A 16,364-nucleotide genomic window follows, 5' to 3' on the forward strand; every position below is an offset into this window, starting at 1 on the left:
GTTAATGGAAATATCTTAGATTATGTCTCTCCTGGGAGTCACACCTCTCAGTGCAGATTTGCTTCCAAGGCCTTATCCTTATATGTGTGACATTTATATCTGGAGCCCGAGCACATGATACATAAGTAAAGAGGCTTCTTAAAACTGAGTATATTATGCCCCTTGGTTTTCTATAAAAATTAAAAACAACAAGAATAAGAGAAAACGATTTCTGCAAGCTGAATGCTTTATTACTTTCTTGCTCAAACATTTGCCTTAGTAATAGGGCAGACAAGAGAACTGTCAGTGATCCTCCTACAGCCTGTATGTGTTAGAATAGTTCTTACTAATCAGTATTCTGATACGATAAAGCAGGGAGAAAGAAATTAATATTCGGTTATGGAAAATAAAAGTCTTTTTACACAATGTGGCTCCCTATAAACTTAGGCTACTAAAACAAATCAGAGACAGGGATGGCCAATATAAATAGAGGGCACTCACTGATGAGGGCTGCTGAGGCTTGTATGGCATTGAAGTATTGGCACCTAGGCAATGCTTGGTGTGGGAATACAGGTTGATCCAGCCCCTTTGGTTCCCCATTATATTTAGTTTTTTTTTTTTTTTCATGTGATAGCTTTCACTAATAGCACAATAAGTGGCAGGCATCCTAAGAATCCTTAATAAAATCATATTTTTATTTTAATAAACGTGGAAAGGGTGCAAAACAGCAGTGATTTCTATAAGCAGTGTAGGTTTGCGCCTGTACAAAGGGTATTTGCATAGTTTATTTACCCAGTATGCCAGACTTGTACAAAGCCAATGATGTATCCGGCCGTGCGTGTAATGAGTAGGGCAATGATGTGAGTGGCCAGACTGCTCGCCCGGTAGCCAATTCCTGCTGCAGTACCGGCCTCGGCCGCCGCTGCTGGGGCGCTGTCCACAAGAGGTGGTGCTGAAAGGGAAAGCGACTGCCAGGAGCAGACATCTTCCCGAGCAGGATCCAGGCAGCGAGCAGTGCCGGCGGTACGGGGGGCAGCGGGGCAACAGGGGAGCCCCAACTCCCGAGATGGTGAAGCGCAAGAGCTCCGAGGGGCAGGAGCAGGAGCGGCCAAGAGGGATCCCCCTCGCAATCCAGATCTTTTTGTGGAGACAAACCAGGTACGTTAGTTCCATCTCTCTCATCGAAATCTTGATTCTCAGATTCTCCATACTGAGTAGAGGCAAGAGGTAACAAGAACACATCATCCCTGCCCTGAAGAGCTTACAGTCTAGTGTAGGATAGACAGCCTGTGGCACTCCGGCTGTGGTTGAAACATAGCAACCAATATCCGTATGAGATGGATACTGGGAGTCTGCAACAGCTGCAGCCAAAGGCTGCCTATCCTATCCCCAGCCCAATATTGGCTGATCGATGCACAGATAGATCCATCCCTGTTCTCTTTATGCAGAGCCCCTGCTTCTCTTTCTCAGTCACTCATTCTAGCCTCACTTCACACCACTATTCTGCTCCCCTACATCAGCTGTTGATATATTAACATTATTTACCCCTTTTAATCCTCATAATTTCTGCTTTCTGCAATCTCATCTCCATGACTACTTCTGATTTCAGTGATATTTTCTTTCTCCTATGCTCCATTCATAACAATCTCTGGCTGATATTTGCTCGCCCACCCCTTCCCACGCCCCTATGTGCCATTATAAAATCTTTCTGCAAGCTCTTTTCCTTATATATATGATTTCACCACAATAATATCCACAAATGCACACATTTTTATTTATTTCATTCTACCCATAAACACAATATAAACCATATGTCCAATACTGACATTGTTTTTTCCCTCCTTACATGACACATGATTGAACATTTAGTTGATGGGCTCATCCTTTTGCTTTATAGCGGCAGCATAAAGTAGATGACTAGCTTTAAATGTTTTTGAAAGGATTAAAGATGGTGCCTTTTCTTACAGTTACGTATTATATTTGAAACTATTACTAAATGAATTCCAGAACAAAACACATAAAGCAAATGTTGCCTGCTATTACTCTGGAATTATGGGGACACATTGTTCTTTGTGGGTAAGCCATATCATGACTTAGAGCATATGATCCCTAACATGTCACATGCAATTCTAAAACCTTTACACTGAAATAGTGTTTGGGTGCTATTCTAAAGCATGTACCCTTACTTATGTTAAGAGAAGGCTAATCATTTCCATATATTGCTATGTAAGCTAAAGAAGATATAAGCGGTGTAAGAAGTTCAAAAGTGAAGTCCAAAAGACAGGTGAAATCCACTTTTTAATTTTTTTTCTGGTTCCCTGCACTGTGCACCTTGTATGTGGCAGTACTGTATTCATGATAGATGGGTGGGTGTCCTATATCCCATGGCCTAAGTTTTGTGCCATTAGATTGTGTTGGCAGGAACCTTGTCCTTTCCACCAGCCCACTAGTGCTGCTGCTCTCTGTACCTCACATCTCAATTCTTTATCTGGCATGACATGCTGAGCACAGGAATGCCTCAGATGCAAGGTCTTACTGCTCAAACTCTTGTGTCCCAGAAATAGGGACTGTATACCCCTATACCTTTCATATCAATGTTACATTACAGTGTATCAAACTAATACAAATATATTGTACTGTTGCCTTGCATGTTAAAAGTTATGTGTTGGCTTCAGAAACACTACTATAGCTGCTGCTTCGTAGCCATTCAAATTGATAAAAAGCTTAATCGCACAGGTTACATAGCAGATAACAGATACACTCTGTAAGACACCATTGCATTTTACAGAGTATAACTGTTATCTGCTATGTAACCTGTTCCTTTTCTTCTTCTTTACAGCTTGAATGGCTGCCCCTGTGCTACATAGCAGCATATTTATATAAACTATAGTAGTCTTTGTGAAGCAAACACACAATGTGTACCAGTGCAGAGCAACAATACATAATATTTTAATTACTTTAAAACATTTTTATTTTTGGTGTAACTGCTGCTTTAAAATAACACAGTTTTATAAGTCATTTTCCCAGCTCTCTGAGGTTCCTTGTTCTTCATTTATGACATCATTGCTGGAGGCATTAAACAAATTTACCCCTAGCACTCTCCCGATGATTGATTACAGTGTAATGGCATGGGCACATGGGGCAGATTGACAACCTGCAAGGAGAGGTTGCAAATAAGAAACCTTCTTGTTATCTAACATTGTATTAGGGAAAGGGCACACAGGGTGGATTGTCAGCCTGCAGATTAGTGCAGGCTGACAATCTGCCCCTCCACTTAAAAAATCTTTTAGTTGTGTCTGCACCCGGAAGCACTGAATCCTCCCAGGTGCTGATAAGCACAGGCTGACAATCTGCCCCTCCACTTAAAAAATATTCTAGTTGTGTCTGCACCCGGAAGCACAGAATCAACATGGGTGCAGACACATATCCGCCAAAAAATGCGAGACTTGGCATTAGTTAGAGGATATTAGCTGTGTGTGCCCTTACCCTAATACAAAAAAAGGCTTCTTATTGCAACCTCTCCTTGCATCTTTAATTTGTTTTGGGCTGACTTTAGAGACTTGGTGAGTGTTATTTTTTAGTATTCCAAGGCTTAGGACCTTATATATAAATATTTAAAAATAATAAAAATACTTTTTTTTATGTTAGATTTGCCTGTTTTTGAGGTGTAGTGGCACTTTAAGAGTCAAATTTCAAGCACAGTTAATTATCGGAATATTTTGGAAATTACTACAGTATATCTAAATACGCATTTGAGCAAACCCTCTATGTTAAAATATTTTATTTACCTATATTATGTTTATATTATTATTTGGATTCCTTTATTTTATTTTGGAGAACTACAGCAAAAGGGAAACCAAGACTGCCTTTAGTTCTTTATACTTGGCTCATCTACATTACCTGCTTCATAACAAATCTCTGTTATTTCCCCACAGTGCGTTTCTGAGACCAAAGCTGGGGAAACAGTATGAAGCCTCTTGCGTGGTAGGTAGTTTGTGTCTTTATTTTGGGATTCCTAATTCCATGTGCTCTTTAATATATAAGATAAAGGCTGTCCGCCTGGAAGTTTGTGGGGCCTTAAAGGAGAACTAAACCCCGCCCCCAGGTACAAAAGCCCCCTTAACTGCCTTCCATCGACCCCCCCCCCATCCGCTTCCTTCTCATATATTCTATTACACTGATAAGTGGCCCTATTTAAAAACCTGACCTAAAAAAGCAGAGCAGCACAGCAGAGTACCTAGGCGCCATCTTCCATCTATTAGAAAATGCTTCGGATCTCACCACTGATATGGACCCTGCATGCGAAGCTGAAGCTGATTCCCGACTAGCCCCAACTGTGCATGCTCACGCAGGGTCAGTGTCGGCGGTGAGACCTGAAGCATTTTCTAATGAACGTAAAATGGTGCCTAGGTTCTCTGCTGCACTGCTCTGCTTTTTTAGGCATCTCTCCAGGGCCTAGCCATTCTGGGAAAGTGGGTAAGGCATCGCTTTTTTAAAAATGGTTATTGTTGTATATTTATCCCAGTCCAGTGAACAATCATTAACTCCTGAACAGCTCCTAGTCTTTCTTCTCATGTCCTGTAAACTGGCCTGTGTCTGCCACTAACTCTTCCAGACAGTGGGTATTAGTGTGGTAGTACAACTGGGTGCAAAGATCCAACGTACCTTGGCTGTCAAGGCTTCTTGGTGTGGTTTTATCTAATATCCTGTATTTTAAAACAGAGAACATTATTCCCTATATACAGTACATGGTACTCTGTGATGAATGCTTTATATATAAACATATAATTTACAATATATTAATAATGAAAAGGGCAGGCACACAGCTTCATACTGGGAACTGATCTCACTGTGCCACACATTGTTGCCTTATAGCACTCCATTTGGCACCAACATGGTCAGTGGTGTAAATCGAGTGAAAGCAAACCCTGCGGCTGCAGGGAGCCCTGGGTCTGCTTCCTTTATATAGGGGGCCATCAATTTTGCACAAATCATGGGTGACCTTCAATCATGTTTGCTGGCTGCAGGCATGCCAGGGGCCTGAAAAATAATCTTTTGTGGGGGATCCCAGACATGTTATGCCACTAAACATGGCCATGCTGCCAGTGCATCATCCATGGTAACACTGGCAGACAGTAATATAAACGTGTTGCCAAAGCAGGAGCAAGATTTGCTTCTATGCTTCTTCATGACACATTGCTGTTTTTTTGCTATAGATAGAATGCCAGTAACGAAGCTGAAAGGATCTAATATGGCCTGCAGATTAGATTTATAAGTGTCATAGACGTATTGTAGGTGGTACTATATGCTTTATTTATTATCATCTAAAAGCACTACTGAGTGATCACAGTAATTCCTCTATTTCTTTCATGTTCATTACATCAGATACAGACTAGTGAATACCTTTCATGTGAGTTTTGTTTGCATCAGAAATGTTTAGCCGCTATGGGTCTTTTTGTTGAAGTGTCATAAATCATCATTATGAAATTAAACAACTTAATTATCTGTACGTTGTGCTGCAATTTATTCCATTTTGTGGGATTTTTTAAAATTAAATTTACTTTACTGATAAATGCTACATTTAAGTGATGCCAGGAAATAGGCGATAATTTACAACGTAGGGAGCACTCACCGGGTAGTTCCGCATCAGTAGCGTCCCGTGCTGGCACATCCAAAAAACGCCGCCGATCAGGCGTAGTTATTGGCAAAAAATTATTAGGTAGGATGGAGCACGCCAGGAACACTTAATAAATAAAAATATCCTTTATTATAAACTTAAATTAAAACCATATTGTGTAACTCAGACCCCCCAGCTTAACGCGTTTCATGGCTCAAGCGCCACTTCATCAGAAGCTTCTGAGTATTTGACCCTCTTATAATCACTTCTATGAAACAGTAGATTTTTTCATGTAGCTTTTGCTGTGTTTTTTTATCTACTGACACAAACTTTGTAACACATTGGTCCAAATAGTGTTACTCTAACATACAGTGTAGGGGCTGCCATGAGCATTATGAGCATGTTTTAAGTGGTGCAAGTTCATGTGATTATAAAGTCAGTCCTGTACTTCCTGTGCCGGCCCTTGTTTAATGTGCATGTGTATTTAGGCAGCACTAGTATACCTTATTAATGCACATACATCAAAGTAAACTCTGGAGTTAATGCACTGTGATATGTATGTAGGTAAATAAATGATGACTTTTGTTGGTCATTTTCTTTCTATTTAATTATTAGGTCAAGTGGAACCCTGAGAGCTCCCATCTGTGGAGAAATAACGATATTCCCACATGGCCATTGCTATCTCACTTATTTTGACAGATGCTGAAAGCACAAGCATTTGTGGTTTGTGAGGGCTGGAGCTGAGAGTATTGTGTTACAATGCCATTGATATAATCATATCCCCAGTGGGAAAATAAAGGAGATATAAACATGTATTTAGACTGTATCTTTTGTTACAGAAAAGCCCTGTTCAGACAAGTATATTAGAGAAAGTTTAGATCTGAAGTGGCCATTTGTGTGGTTACTAATAGCTTTCTATGGACCAGTGTTTATTTTTTCAAAAAGCTTTTATCTTTGTAATGCTATCTTTAAATGGAACATTATGTGACATCACATACTCTTAATAGAGCACATGTCATATCTTAAATGATAGCTCAAAATATAATAAGCATTCGGTGTGACCTTAGCTGCTGCTGAAATACTGGTACTCACAACTACCCTAACCAGTCCAGCTTGTGCTCGAGTGATGATAGTTGCTAGGTGTAGCAGCATGAGCCAAAGATACACTCGTGGTAAGATTTTTTTTTTACTTTATTTTTATTGAAAGTTTTCATATTTTACAATATATTTTAACGTTACAAACTTATGTGAAAAATAGGCAATAAAAATGGGAAGGGTCAAAATCTTATCATCCTCTCTTTCTGGGTATCATTGAGCTAAAGAAGCACATAGAGTTTTCAAAATTAACAACGAGTCCCTCCATCAAGGACCCTAAGTCACATGGGACCTGCTTAAGTTCCAGATATTCCAGACACTGTCAAAGAGTTCCACTGTGTCGTCCACTTGGGCTTTTACTTGTTTTTTTAATTTAATATAGTCAATTTTTCATATCACCTTTGAGTATGAGAAAGTGTTCTTTTTTTCAGCTGGCAGTAATATGTATTTTAATAGCCTTACAAATGTGTTGAATCAGTCTCTGTGCAGAGTTTGGAATCCTTTCAGTGTGTGTCAGAGTGTCCTAAAAGCATGACTTGTGGGGGGGCGTGGCCAACCGTGATGGTGTGAGCACGCAACACTCAGGAGCTCCGTTCAGCAAGGTCATAAAAACGTCCTGAACATAAGCATTAAGGAGCGCTTTTTATTAAATCAGGAAGGAAACTGCAACGGAAGGCACCAGCTATCGAATGATGGGCAAACGGAAGCCTAAAGAGCAGCGGACCACGATGTCCCCATATCTGCACAAGACTCCAGGAGAGAAGCGCGCTGATAGCCAAGATGGCGGCGGCAGCGTGACCCTTGAAACGCTTCCAGAATTACACTCCCCGCCACACTCTCCAGCCTCACTATATAGCGAGGACGACCCAGCGATACAGCATGAAACAGGTCAGTCAGCTGAAAGGGGCACATCTTACACAAATGCGGACACGCTAGATAACTCCCCGGTAACAGCACAGACACTGGCCCACCAACTCTCTCTGCTTAAAGAAGGCCTCTCAGCCACACTCTCTAAAGCTGTAGCGGATGCGGTAGCCACAGCAATTAAAGACATTCACACCGAAATTAGAGAGCTGGGAGACCGTACTGACAAACTAGAATACCTCACTGACGAAGTATTACAGAGGCACACCAACCTGGAAGATGAAAATATGGCGCTTAGGGAAGAAATCTCCCAACTCAAAAACACTTGTGAGGATCTTGAAAACAGATCCCGAAGGCAAAATTTACGCATCAGAGGGGTACCAGAGGAGGTAGGAGCAGCGGAAATCCCGCAATACCTGAAAGGACTGTTTACTAAAATCTGCCCAGATTTCTCACCCGACAAATGGGAATTTGATAGAGCACACCGCTCTCTGGGCCCAAAACCACCTCCAACTAAACCCTCTAGAGACATTGTGGTCTGTTTCCACTATTATGCACAAAAAGAAATGGTACTAACAAACGCTAGAACAGCATCTTCACTAGAGTACCTTAACCACAGGATCCAAATATTTGCGGATCTTTCCCCAACCACTCTAGCTAAAAGGAGAGAGTTCAGACCACTGACACAGCTTCTCAGGGATAATAAAATTCCCTATCGATGGGGCTACCCCTTCAGACTTATAGTTCAACACCGCGGGCAAAGCTACACTCTGCACAGCCTGGAAAAACGCCAGCAATTACTGCAAACACTTGGCCTCACTAGCCCAAGACAAAGCAGCCCAACCAAACACTCCCCACTTAAAAGGAGGATAAGCCCACAATGGCACAAAGTACCCGGATCTCCCTCACCCCAAAAGCTGGCCCTAAGCTCATCCGCATCGTCAGGATCCCCAGCCCAAACTACCTGAGATAATGGTATGAATCCACCTTACCGGACCCTGATTTTGAGATGAGAAATACACAAGACAACTACACAGATTGCCTTCTGTAAAACAACCATACAAACCTGCAAGGACGCGAGACGACAACTCACTCTTCACCGGTTCGACTTCTACCATATTTTGATACTTAACTTTTAAGGTGCATTTTACACCCCCCCTTGGAGAGCTGGAAACCTCTCATTAAGTTCAATAATCACTGAACTTACTTTATTCTACGCTGAAATTTAGCAAGCATTATGCCTACATCACACAGTTTGATTTCAGTTATTGTTCAAGACTATTATTTACAAGTTATTTTACTATATATTTCTTTTCTACTTTACTCTATATTCCTACGAATGTTACATTTACAGTATTATACCTGCTGGTTAATTTATGTTATAATATGTTTTGGCCTGGGTGGTCATGTCCCGGATGGGGTGGATCTCCTGCAGGGCGCAGAATCAATAATAGGCAGAATCTATTTCCTTAAACATGGTAAATTTTATATCCTTAAACTGTAAAGGCCTAAATTCAATTACAAAACGTTATCTCGCTGTTAAGGAACTTAGAAACCTAAAAGCAGATGTTGCGCTACTGCAGGAAACTCACTTCTCCAGACTTACTGCATGTAAAGTATACTCCAAATACTACCCTGTGGGTTATTACGCATCTTCTGACACTAAAAAGGCAGGGGTCGCCATAGTTGTACATAAAGATTGTCCCCTACAAGTAACAAAAGAAATCAGCGACCCTAAGGGCCACTACCTTATATTAGAAGGCACCCTGGCTGGCCAACCCCTACTTATAGCAAACATTTATGCTCCAAACAAAGGGCAAATTAAATTTATCAGAAAAGTGCTAAATAAAGTAGCCACCTACCCTACACCCTATGTAATAATCGGCGGGGACTTTAATACCCCTCTATCACAGATAGAAGACAGGTCATACCCCTCCCCAGATACTAGCTCCCATACAATCTCCCGAGAGGTACGGCACTTAGTTAATAAGGCCTCTTTATTTGATGTATGGCGCATAGACCACCCAAGGGCCAGGCAATACTCTTTCTACTCCACAGTGCATAAAGTTCATACTCGCCTGGACTACTTTTTGGTATCCCAACCATGTCTCAGCATACAATACTCAACTGAGATCGCACCAATAACATGGTCTGATCATGCCCCAATACAGCTTACACTTAACTTAACAAACTGCCCAAAACGAACATCACACTGGAGATTAAACGAGACCCTCTTACATGAACAAGACACTTACAAAACAATAGAACAAGCTATAAAGGAGTACTTTACACTAAATGAAGGCACAGTATCATCCCTTCCCACCTTGTGGGAAGCCCATAAGGCTACCATAAGAGGCTCTCTTATCGCTATAACTTCAGCAAAGAAAAAAACACAGAAACAACAACTTAATACTCTACTAAACCAATTAAAGGCACTTGAAGCCCAATATAACCAAAACAACTCAGATACCCTGCTCAAAGAGTTACTATCTCTCCGGGCAGATTTGAAAACTTTGCAATTAAAAGAGGTCGAGAAAGCCCTCGTCTGGACTAGACAAAAATTCTATCAGAATGGCGACAAACATCACACAATACTTGCCAGAAAACTAAAAGATCAGACACTAACATCTACAATAAAAACAATAAAAAATAACTCAGGCCAGTCAATATATAACCCAGACCAGATTGCGGAACAGTTTTATAACTACTACACAGAACTGTACAACATCAGAAAAGATAACACCTTACCCTCACCCGACTTGGAGAATTTTTTTCAAAAAGCCAATCTACCTGTATTTCAAGATAGGGACTTAGAATTACTAAATCAGGAAATAACACTAGAAGAAATCACAGCTACCATTAAACACCTACCAAACGGCAAAACACCAGGCCCAGATGGATTTCCATACCAATATTACAAATTATATCAGCAAATCCTTGCCCCATACCTGGTCAAACTTTATAACCAATACTTACAAGGGGAGCCTATCCCCTCCTCAGACCTCACATCATACTTATCCCTTATCCCAAAGGAGGGCAAAGACCACACACTATGTGCAAACTACAGGCCGATAGCTCTTTTAAATTCGGACCTAAAAATATTTTCTAAAATATTAGCAAACCGACTGGCCCCATTACTCCCAACATTGATCAACTCGGACCAAGTGGGCTTTATACAAGGACGCCAGGCAGGAGACAATACAAGACGAGTCATAAACACTGTAGAAATAATGCAACGTCAAGGGCACCCAGCTATTGTGTTGAGTTTGGATGCAGAAAAGGCCTTTGACCGCCTTGACTGGCCCTATATGTTTAACCTGTTACGACACCTAAAGCTACAAGGTCCATATCTGACAGCACTTAAAGCTCTCTACTCTACACCTAGTACCTACTTGAAACTACCTGGGAAAACTAATGCCTCTATCAAAATATCTAACGGGACCAGGCAGGGATGCCCCCTCTCTCCCCTTCTATACGCGCTAAGTATAGAACCACTGGCAGCTAGCATAAGAAATGACCCCCAAATTAAAGGAGTCACGATGGGAACAGCAGAATTTAAGATTGCACTGTACGCAGACGATGTAATCCTGACTATCACCTCCCCACATACCTCCTTGCCGGCATTACATAACTTACTAGAACAATATGGCCTATTGTCAGGCTACAAGGTAAATATTACCAAAACAGAAGCATTAATTATACATATGCCGGACCCAACAGCCCAAACCCTTAGAGCTAAATATAAATACAAATGGAAAACAGACTACATCTCATACCTAGGAACCAAAATCACCCCCAAATATGAAGACTTATTTACTCAAAACTTCATCCCACTAGCCAAAATGACTAAAGCAAACTTTCGCAAATGGGACACATTAAGTATATCCTGGTTTGGCAAAATAGCCTCAATAAAAATGAATATATTACCCAAATTTTTATACCTTTTCGAAACTTTGCCTATAGAAATCCCACTAAGATTCTTTAAAGAAATGCAAACCGCTTTTAATGATTTTGTATGGGGTCACAAATATCATAGGATCAATAAAAAGGTACTCAACACCTCCAATTCCCAAGGAGGCCTAGGGCTTCCAGCCCTCCAAAGGTACTATGAAGCAACGCATACCCGACAAATCTTAGCCTGGTCATCATGGTCTTCTGAAATAACATGGGTAAAAATGGAAAATACACAATTTAACCCATACCACCCCAACATATGGTTCTGGTCACACCAAAACCACGCATTACCTAAGGTTAATATGCTAAAAGCAACTGCGTTTACACTCAAAATATGGGGAAAGGTCAGATCAAAGTATAAACTCAGCTCTTTATACTCCCCTATGACTGCAGTTCTGGGCAACCCAATGTTTCAACCCCTGGCCACAGCCTTACCCACTCAGGCCAGAGAAAGAGTCTCCTTGTTTACGGTTAAAGACCTGCTTAACCCCAACTTAACATCCATTTTACCTCTTGAAACCTTACAACAAAAGATCCCAAGCTTCCGACTCCACTGGTATATATATTTCCAATTAAGACATTTCCTAGAACCATTTATAAAGCACTTTAGGGATAATCCACATACCCTATTTGAATCTTTGGCACATAGAGGTCTTCCTCAAAAGGGTTTGATATCTAGAATATATGCTCTGATTAATAACCCATTTCTTGAACAGGGCTACAAACATTCATATATGCTGAAATGGGAAGAGGTAATAGGAGGAGAAATCACAATGGAGGACTGGAACCTCATTTGGGAGAATGCAAAAATAAGCGTAACTTGCACCAAACAAAAAGAGAATTTGTATAAAATACTAATGTTTTGGTACCTCACCCCAATGAGATTGAACAAAATATACCCAGAATGCCCACGGACATGCTGGAGATGTGGGGGGGCCACAGGAGATCTACCACATATATTTTGGTTCTGTCCGCTTCTGCAAACTCTATGGGATGAGACCCGAGAACTGCTGACATCCCTTATGCATCAAACAATCCCAAAAAGCATAACCACTTTCCTACTAGGCAGACCAATAACTGGTCTTACCAGATCACAACAAAAACTCGCCAACCACATCCTAACTGCAATACGCATATCCATAGCATCTAAATGGAAAACAGCAACTCTCCCAACTTGGAAAGAACTCTGCCAAAGAATTGAAAGCAATAGAAACTTCGAATCTAGGATTGCCCACCTCCACAATCAGACCCCAATGTACCTAAAAGTCTGGTCCACATGGGAGCTCCGAACACCCATACAAGGAGAATAAAGACATGCTGAGATAACAACGAAAAACTACCAACACCCCAGGATCATCACAGCCAGCAGAACTTTGGCTCACTATCATTAATATATTTACCATGCCTTTTCCTGTTCTCTTTCCTTTTCTTTCCCTTTTCCCTTTTTTTCTCTTTATCCCTGTTTAATACTCTTTATTTGCTGTATAAACAGTTATATGCAAAAAAAAACCAATAAAAATATAAGTAACAAAAAAAAAAAAAAAGCATGACTTGTGGAGTTGCTTGAATATTGGAATGTAAATGATGGAAGAGCAAATCAGCAATTTTTTTTTCACAATTCTATGGCTATTGTTCATGTCCACCAGAAATGCCATGTGTTTTCCCATATTATTACAATTCCGGAAATATAGCGGGGATACTGAAAGAAATAGTTGATGTAGTTTTGCAGGCAGTTAGTAGGTATGGTGAAATAGCTTAAAGGAGAAGGATAGTCATTTTGGCATTTTACTGCCAATAAATTAGCCACATTAGTGCCACCTAGAACACTATATTTATTCTGCAGAAAGCTTTACCATACATAACTAAAGAGCCCTAGAAGAATCCTCCATTTGTTTAAGATAGCAGCTCCCATTTTAGCTTGGTCTCCTAGCTTACTGCTGCAGCTCTAGCTGTTGGTAGCTCAGATAAAATATTTTAATGGGAGGGGGAGTAAATTCTTATGGGAGCAAGAGAAGGGAGAGAGAAGAGAGCTGCACAGACTCCGGCCTGGGAATTAAGGATTTTTCTGAGAGAGAAAGTCTCATACTAAAGAACATGTTTACAAAAAAGGAGACAAGAAATCCTGTGTTTTTTTTGAGGACTCAGTGCAGCGTTTCTGTGAATGCTTATGGCTGTATTTACATAGACCTTTCTGATAAAACTTACTTAGTTTTTATCTTTATTTGGGCACATTTGGCTGCCCTATAGTAATGCAAAAGACAGGGTATTGAATGCCCTCTTTCTTTTTTGTGCAGAAACATGATTTTTCTACTGATACATGGTTATTTATGACTCCACATAACAACAATAGTGGAACCTCAATGGGGAGAACACAATAGTAAAGTATTTGGTGCAGTAATACCATTTTAATGCAGCTAATTCTTCTTATCCAAGTTATTCATTATTTGTTCTGATCTCTTAAATTAGCATTAGGTCTTTAATAAATTGAGGGTAGTTATTGGCATTTGCACTGTGTATGTTTGGGGTAAGACGAATACCTAGGTATGGGAGATACTTGTCTTTAATCTGAAAATCAAAATTTATCTTGTTTGATTGCTGCAAATTTTTCTAGTCTTTTTGGAGATTTTCTTCAATGTAGAAGCTAATTTTATTAGCTGTCCATGGATCATCGCTTTATGGGCTGCCCATAAAATGCCTGGATTCATTTCAGGGTAGTCATTCTTAGTAAAGTAGTTCCTTATGAAGATTTTTATCTCAATTATGTTCTGGGGATCATTTAGTAGATGGTTGTTTAGTCTCCAATTGGTTGGGTATGATTTAGATTTCAGTTCAATTTCCCTATGGTCAATGATGATAGGCTTAGATTTATGAAAAAACTGTGCAAGCCCTCTATGTTTTTTCCCACTAGTAGATGCCAGGTAATTTCTATGGTACAACTGATGGAAGTATTTCGGAGAGGATAGGTTTTAGCAAAATGGTTCTCCTGCACACATACGATGTCCAGGTGCAAGAAAGTCAAAAGTCCAGAGAGCAGATGACAAAATACCAAAACATAGTAAAGCATGCAAAAAACATTAACAAAAAAACAGTAAGTACAGACATTTACCTGTACAAGTTTAACCTGTATCCTGGGTTTACCAATCCAGGTTGATCTCTAAGTTGCAGGAAATTAGGGCAGCATTTATTCTCAGCTTCCATGTGGTTCAAGTGATTGTTGCTGTATAGCTCTTAATGGCTAGAGTGGTTGACAACAGGCTATATACTTCCTTGTCATTTTGGATGTCTCTAAAGGTTAAATTTTAGGGAAAGTCTGAGGATGTGGTGGCGAACGTTGTGATATACCATATGCCATTCCCTTGTGGGTCGAGGGCTGCTAGTGGGTAAAGTCACAACAACTTTTCCAGTAGAAAAAGCGGCCTGGGTTTCTTTGTTCTGCTTTCAATAACAATTACATTTACAAATAACTTTTAAAGCACTACAAATTTCAATAAACTAGTATTGAAAAGTTGTTTGGAATTATATTTTTTTTTAATAGGCAAAAAATTATTCTTGGGGTTGAAATGTCCTTTAATCTAAGGGGGTGGCCTTTGGTGCACTGATCATTTAAATGGAAAAAAAGAACATCCCCATCTTTCTAAAATCCCCTCTAAGGTATTTATGGTTTGTGTAGGGTACTTTGCATTGTTGATATATTTAAATATATGCAATTATGTTTGGCTTCAATCTAATTATCCTTATATTTGTATCACTGCATAGTCTTTTGAGAGAGTTCTGGTTGAGAACAAGTTGCATGGCCTGTCTCCTGCCCTGTCTGAAGCTATACAGAGCATCTCTCGCTGGGAACTGGTCCAAGCTGCACTCCCACATGTATTACATTGCACAGCCACTCTTCTCTCCAACAGGAACAAGCTAGGTCAGTACACCGGACTTACCCTTTGCAACTCCGCAGGAATCAGTTAATGCATTTATTTCTATACTTCTATTATTATTGTGAATTTGCTGTCAACATGTGTGATACTTATTCATTGTAGGGCATCAGGATAAGCTTGGTGTTGCAGAGACCAAGCTTCTTCACACTCTTCACTGGATGCTTCTAGAAGCTCCCCAAGATTGCTCTCATGATAGATTTAGTGCTTTTATTCACCAAGAAAACCAGGGATCACCAGGACACTCAAGGCAAAGCAACACTAACGAGGAAGATGAAAATAACCGAAGGAAGTTCCTACAAAATTCCATGGCAACTGTGGAGCTGTTTGTGTTTCTGTTTGCACCTCTGGTTCATAGGATTAAGGTAACCTTATATTACATGATATTTTTTTCAAGATCTCTAATTACTCATAAACTGCTAAATGAATTTTAACCATTTCACTTCTTCTCTATAGGAATCAGACTTGACTTTTCGCTTGGCCAGTGGGTTGGTCATCTGGCAACCAATGTGGGAATATAGACAGCCTGAGGTTCCAGCTTTTACAGCCCTAGTAAAACCCATTCGCAACATCATTACAGGTGTTGAAATTTAATATAGTTTGCTCCTATGTGAATTGAGTTGTTTGTATAGTAACTATGCTAATGAATTCCTGCATGCATGCGCCAGCACCACTAACTGGTAAATACATGCTGAGAAGGATACAGCTTACAGCAGGGCTCCCCAACCTTTTTTACTCGTGAGCCACAGTCAAATGTAAAAAGACTTGGAGAGCAACACAAGCATCATACAAGTTCATGGAGGTGCCAAATAAGGGCTAAGATTGGCTATTAGGCAGCCTCTATGCACACTATCAGCTTACAGGGGGTTTATTTGGTAGCAAATCTTGTTTTTATTCAACCAAAACTTGCCCCCAAGTCAGGAATTCAA

General features: G+C 40.3%; 1 protein-coding gene across 25 annotated transcripts in view; it reads left to right on the forward strand.

Annotated features, from left to right (window-relative positions):
- Positions 1 to 935: 935 nt before the first annotated feature.
- The window catches only part of unc80 (unc-80 homolog, NALCN channel complex subunit), a 139,955-nt gene continuing 124,526 nt past the window's right edge, over positions 936 to 16,364 (forward strand). For 13 of the 25 annotated variants that reach the window (XM_031893910.1, XM_031893911.1, XM_018097453.2 and 10 more), the window contains exons 1-5: positions 938 to 1,137; positions 3,915 to 3,963; positions 15,266 to 15,422; positions 15,541 to 15,800; positions 15,892 to 16,015. In XM_031893910.1, coding sequence (XP_031749770.1) covers positions 1,046 to 1,137; positions 3,915 to 3,963; positions 15,266 to 15,422; positions 15,541 to 15,800; positions 15,892 to 16,015 — 682 coding nt within the window. In that variant the 5' untranslated portion in view covers positions 938 to 1,045. Of the gene's footprint in view, positions 1,138 to 3,914; positions 3,964 to 15,265; positions 15,423 to 15,540; positions 15,801 to 15,891; positions 16,016 to 16,364 lie in introns of all 25 variants that reach the window. The other 12 variants (XM_031893907.1, XM_031893912.1, XM_031893915.1 and 9 more) reach the window with 2 other exon arrangements.

The sequence above is a fragment of the Xenopus tropicalis genome, chromosome 9 (genome assembly GCF_000004195.4).
Source record: "Xenopus tropicalis strain Nigerian chromosome 9, UCB_Xtro_10.0, whole genome shotgun sequence".
Lineage (NCBI taxonomy): Eukaryota > Metazoa > Chordata > Amphibia > Anura > Pipidae > Xenopus > Xenopus tropicalis.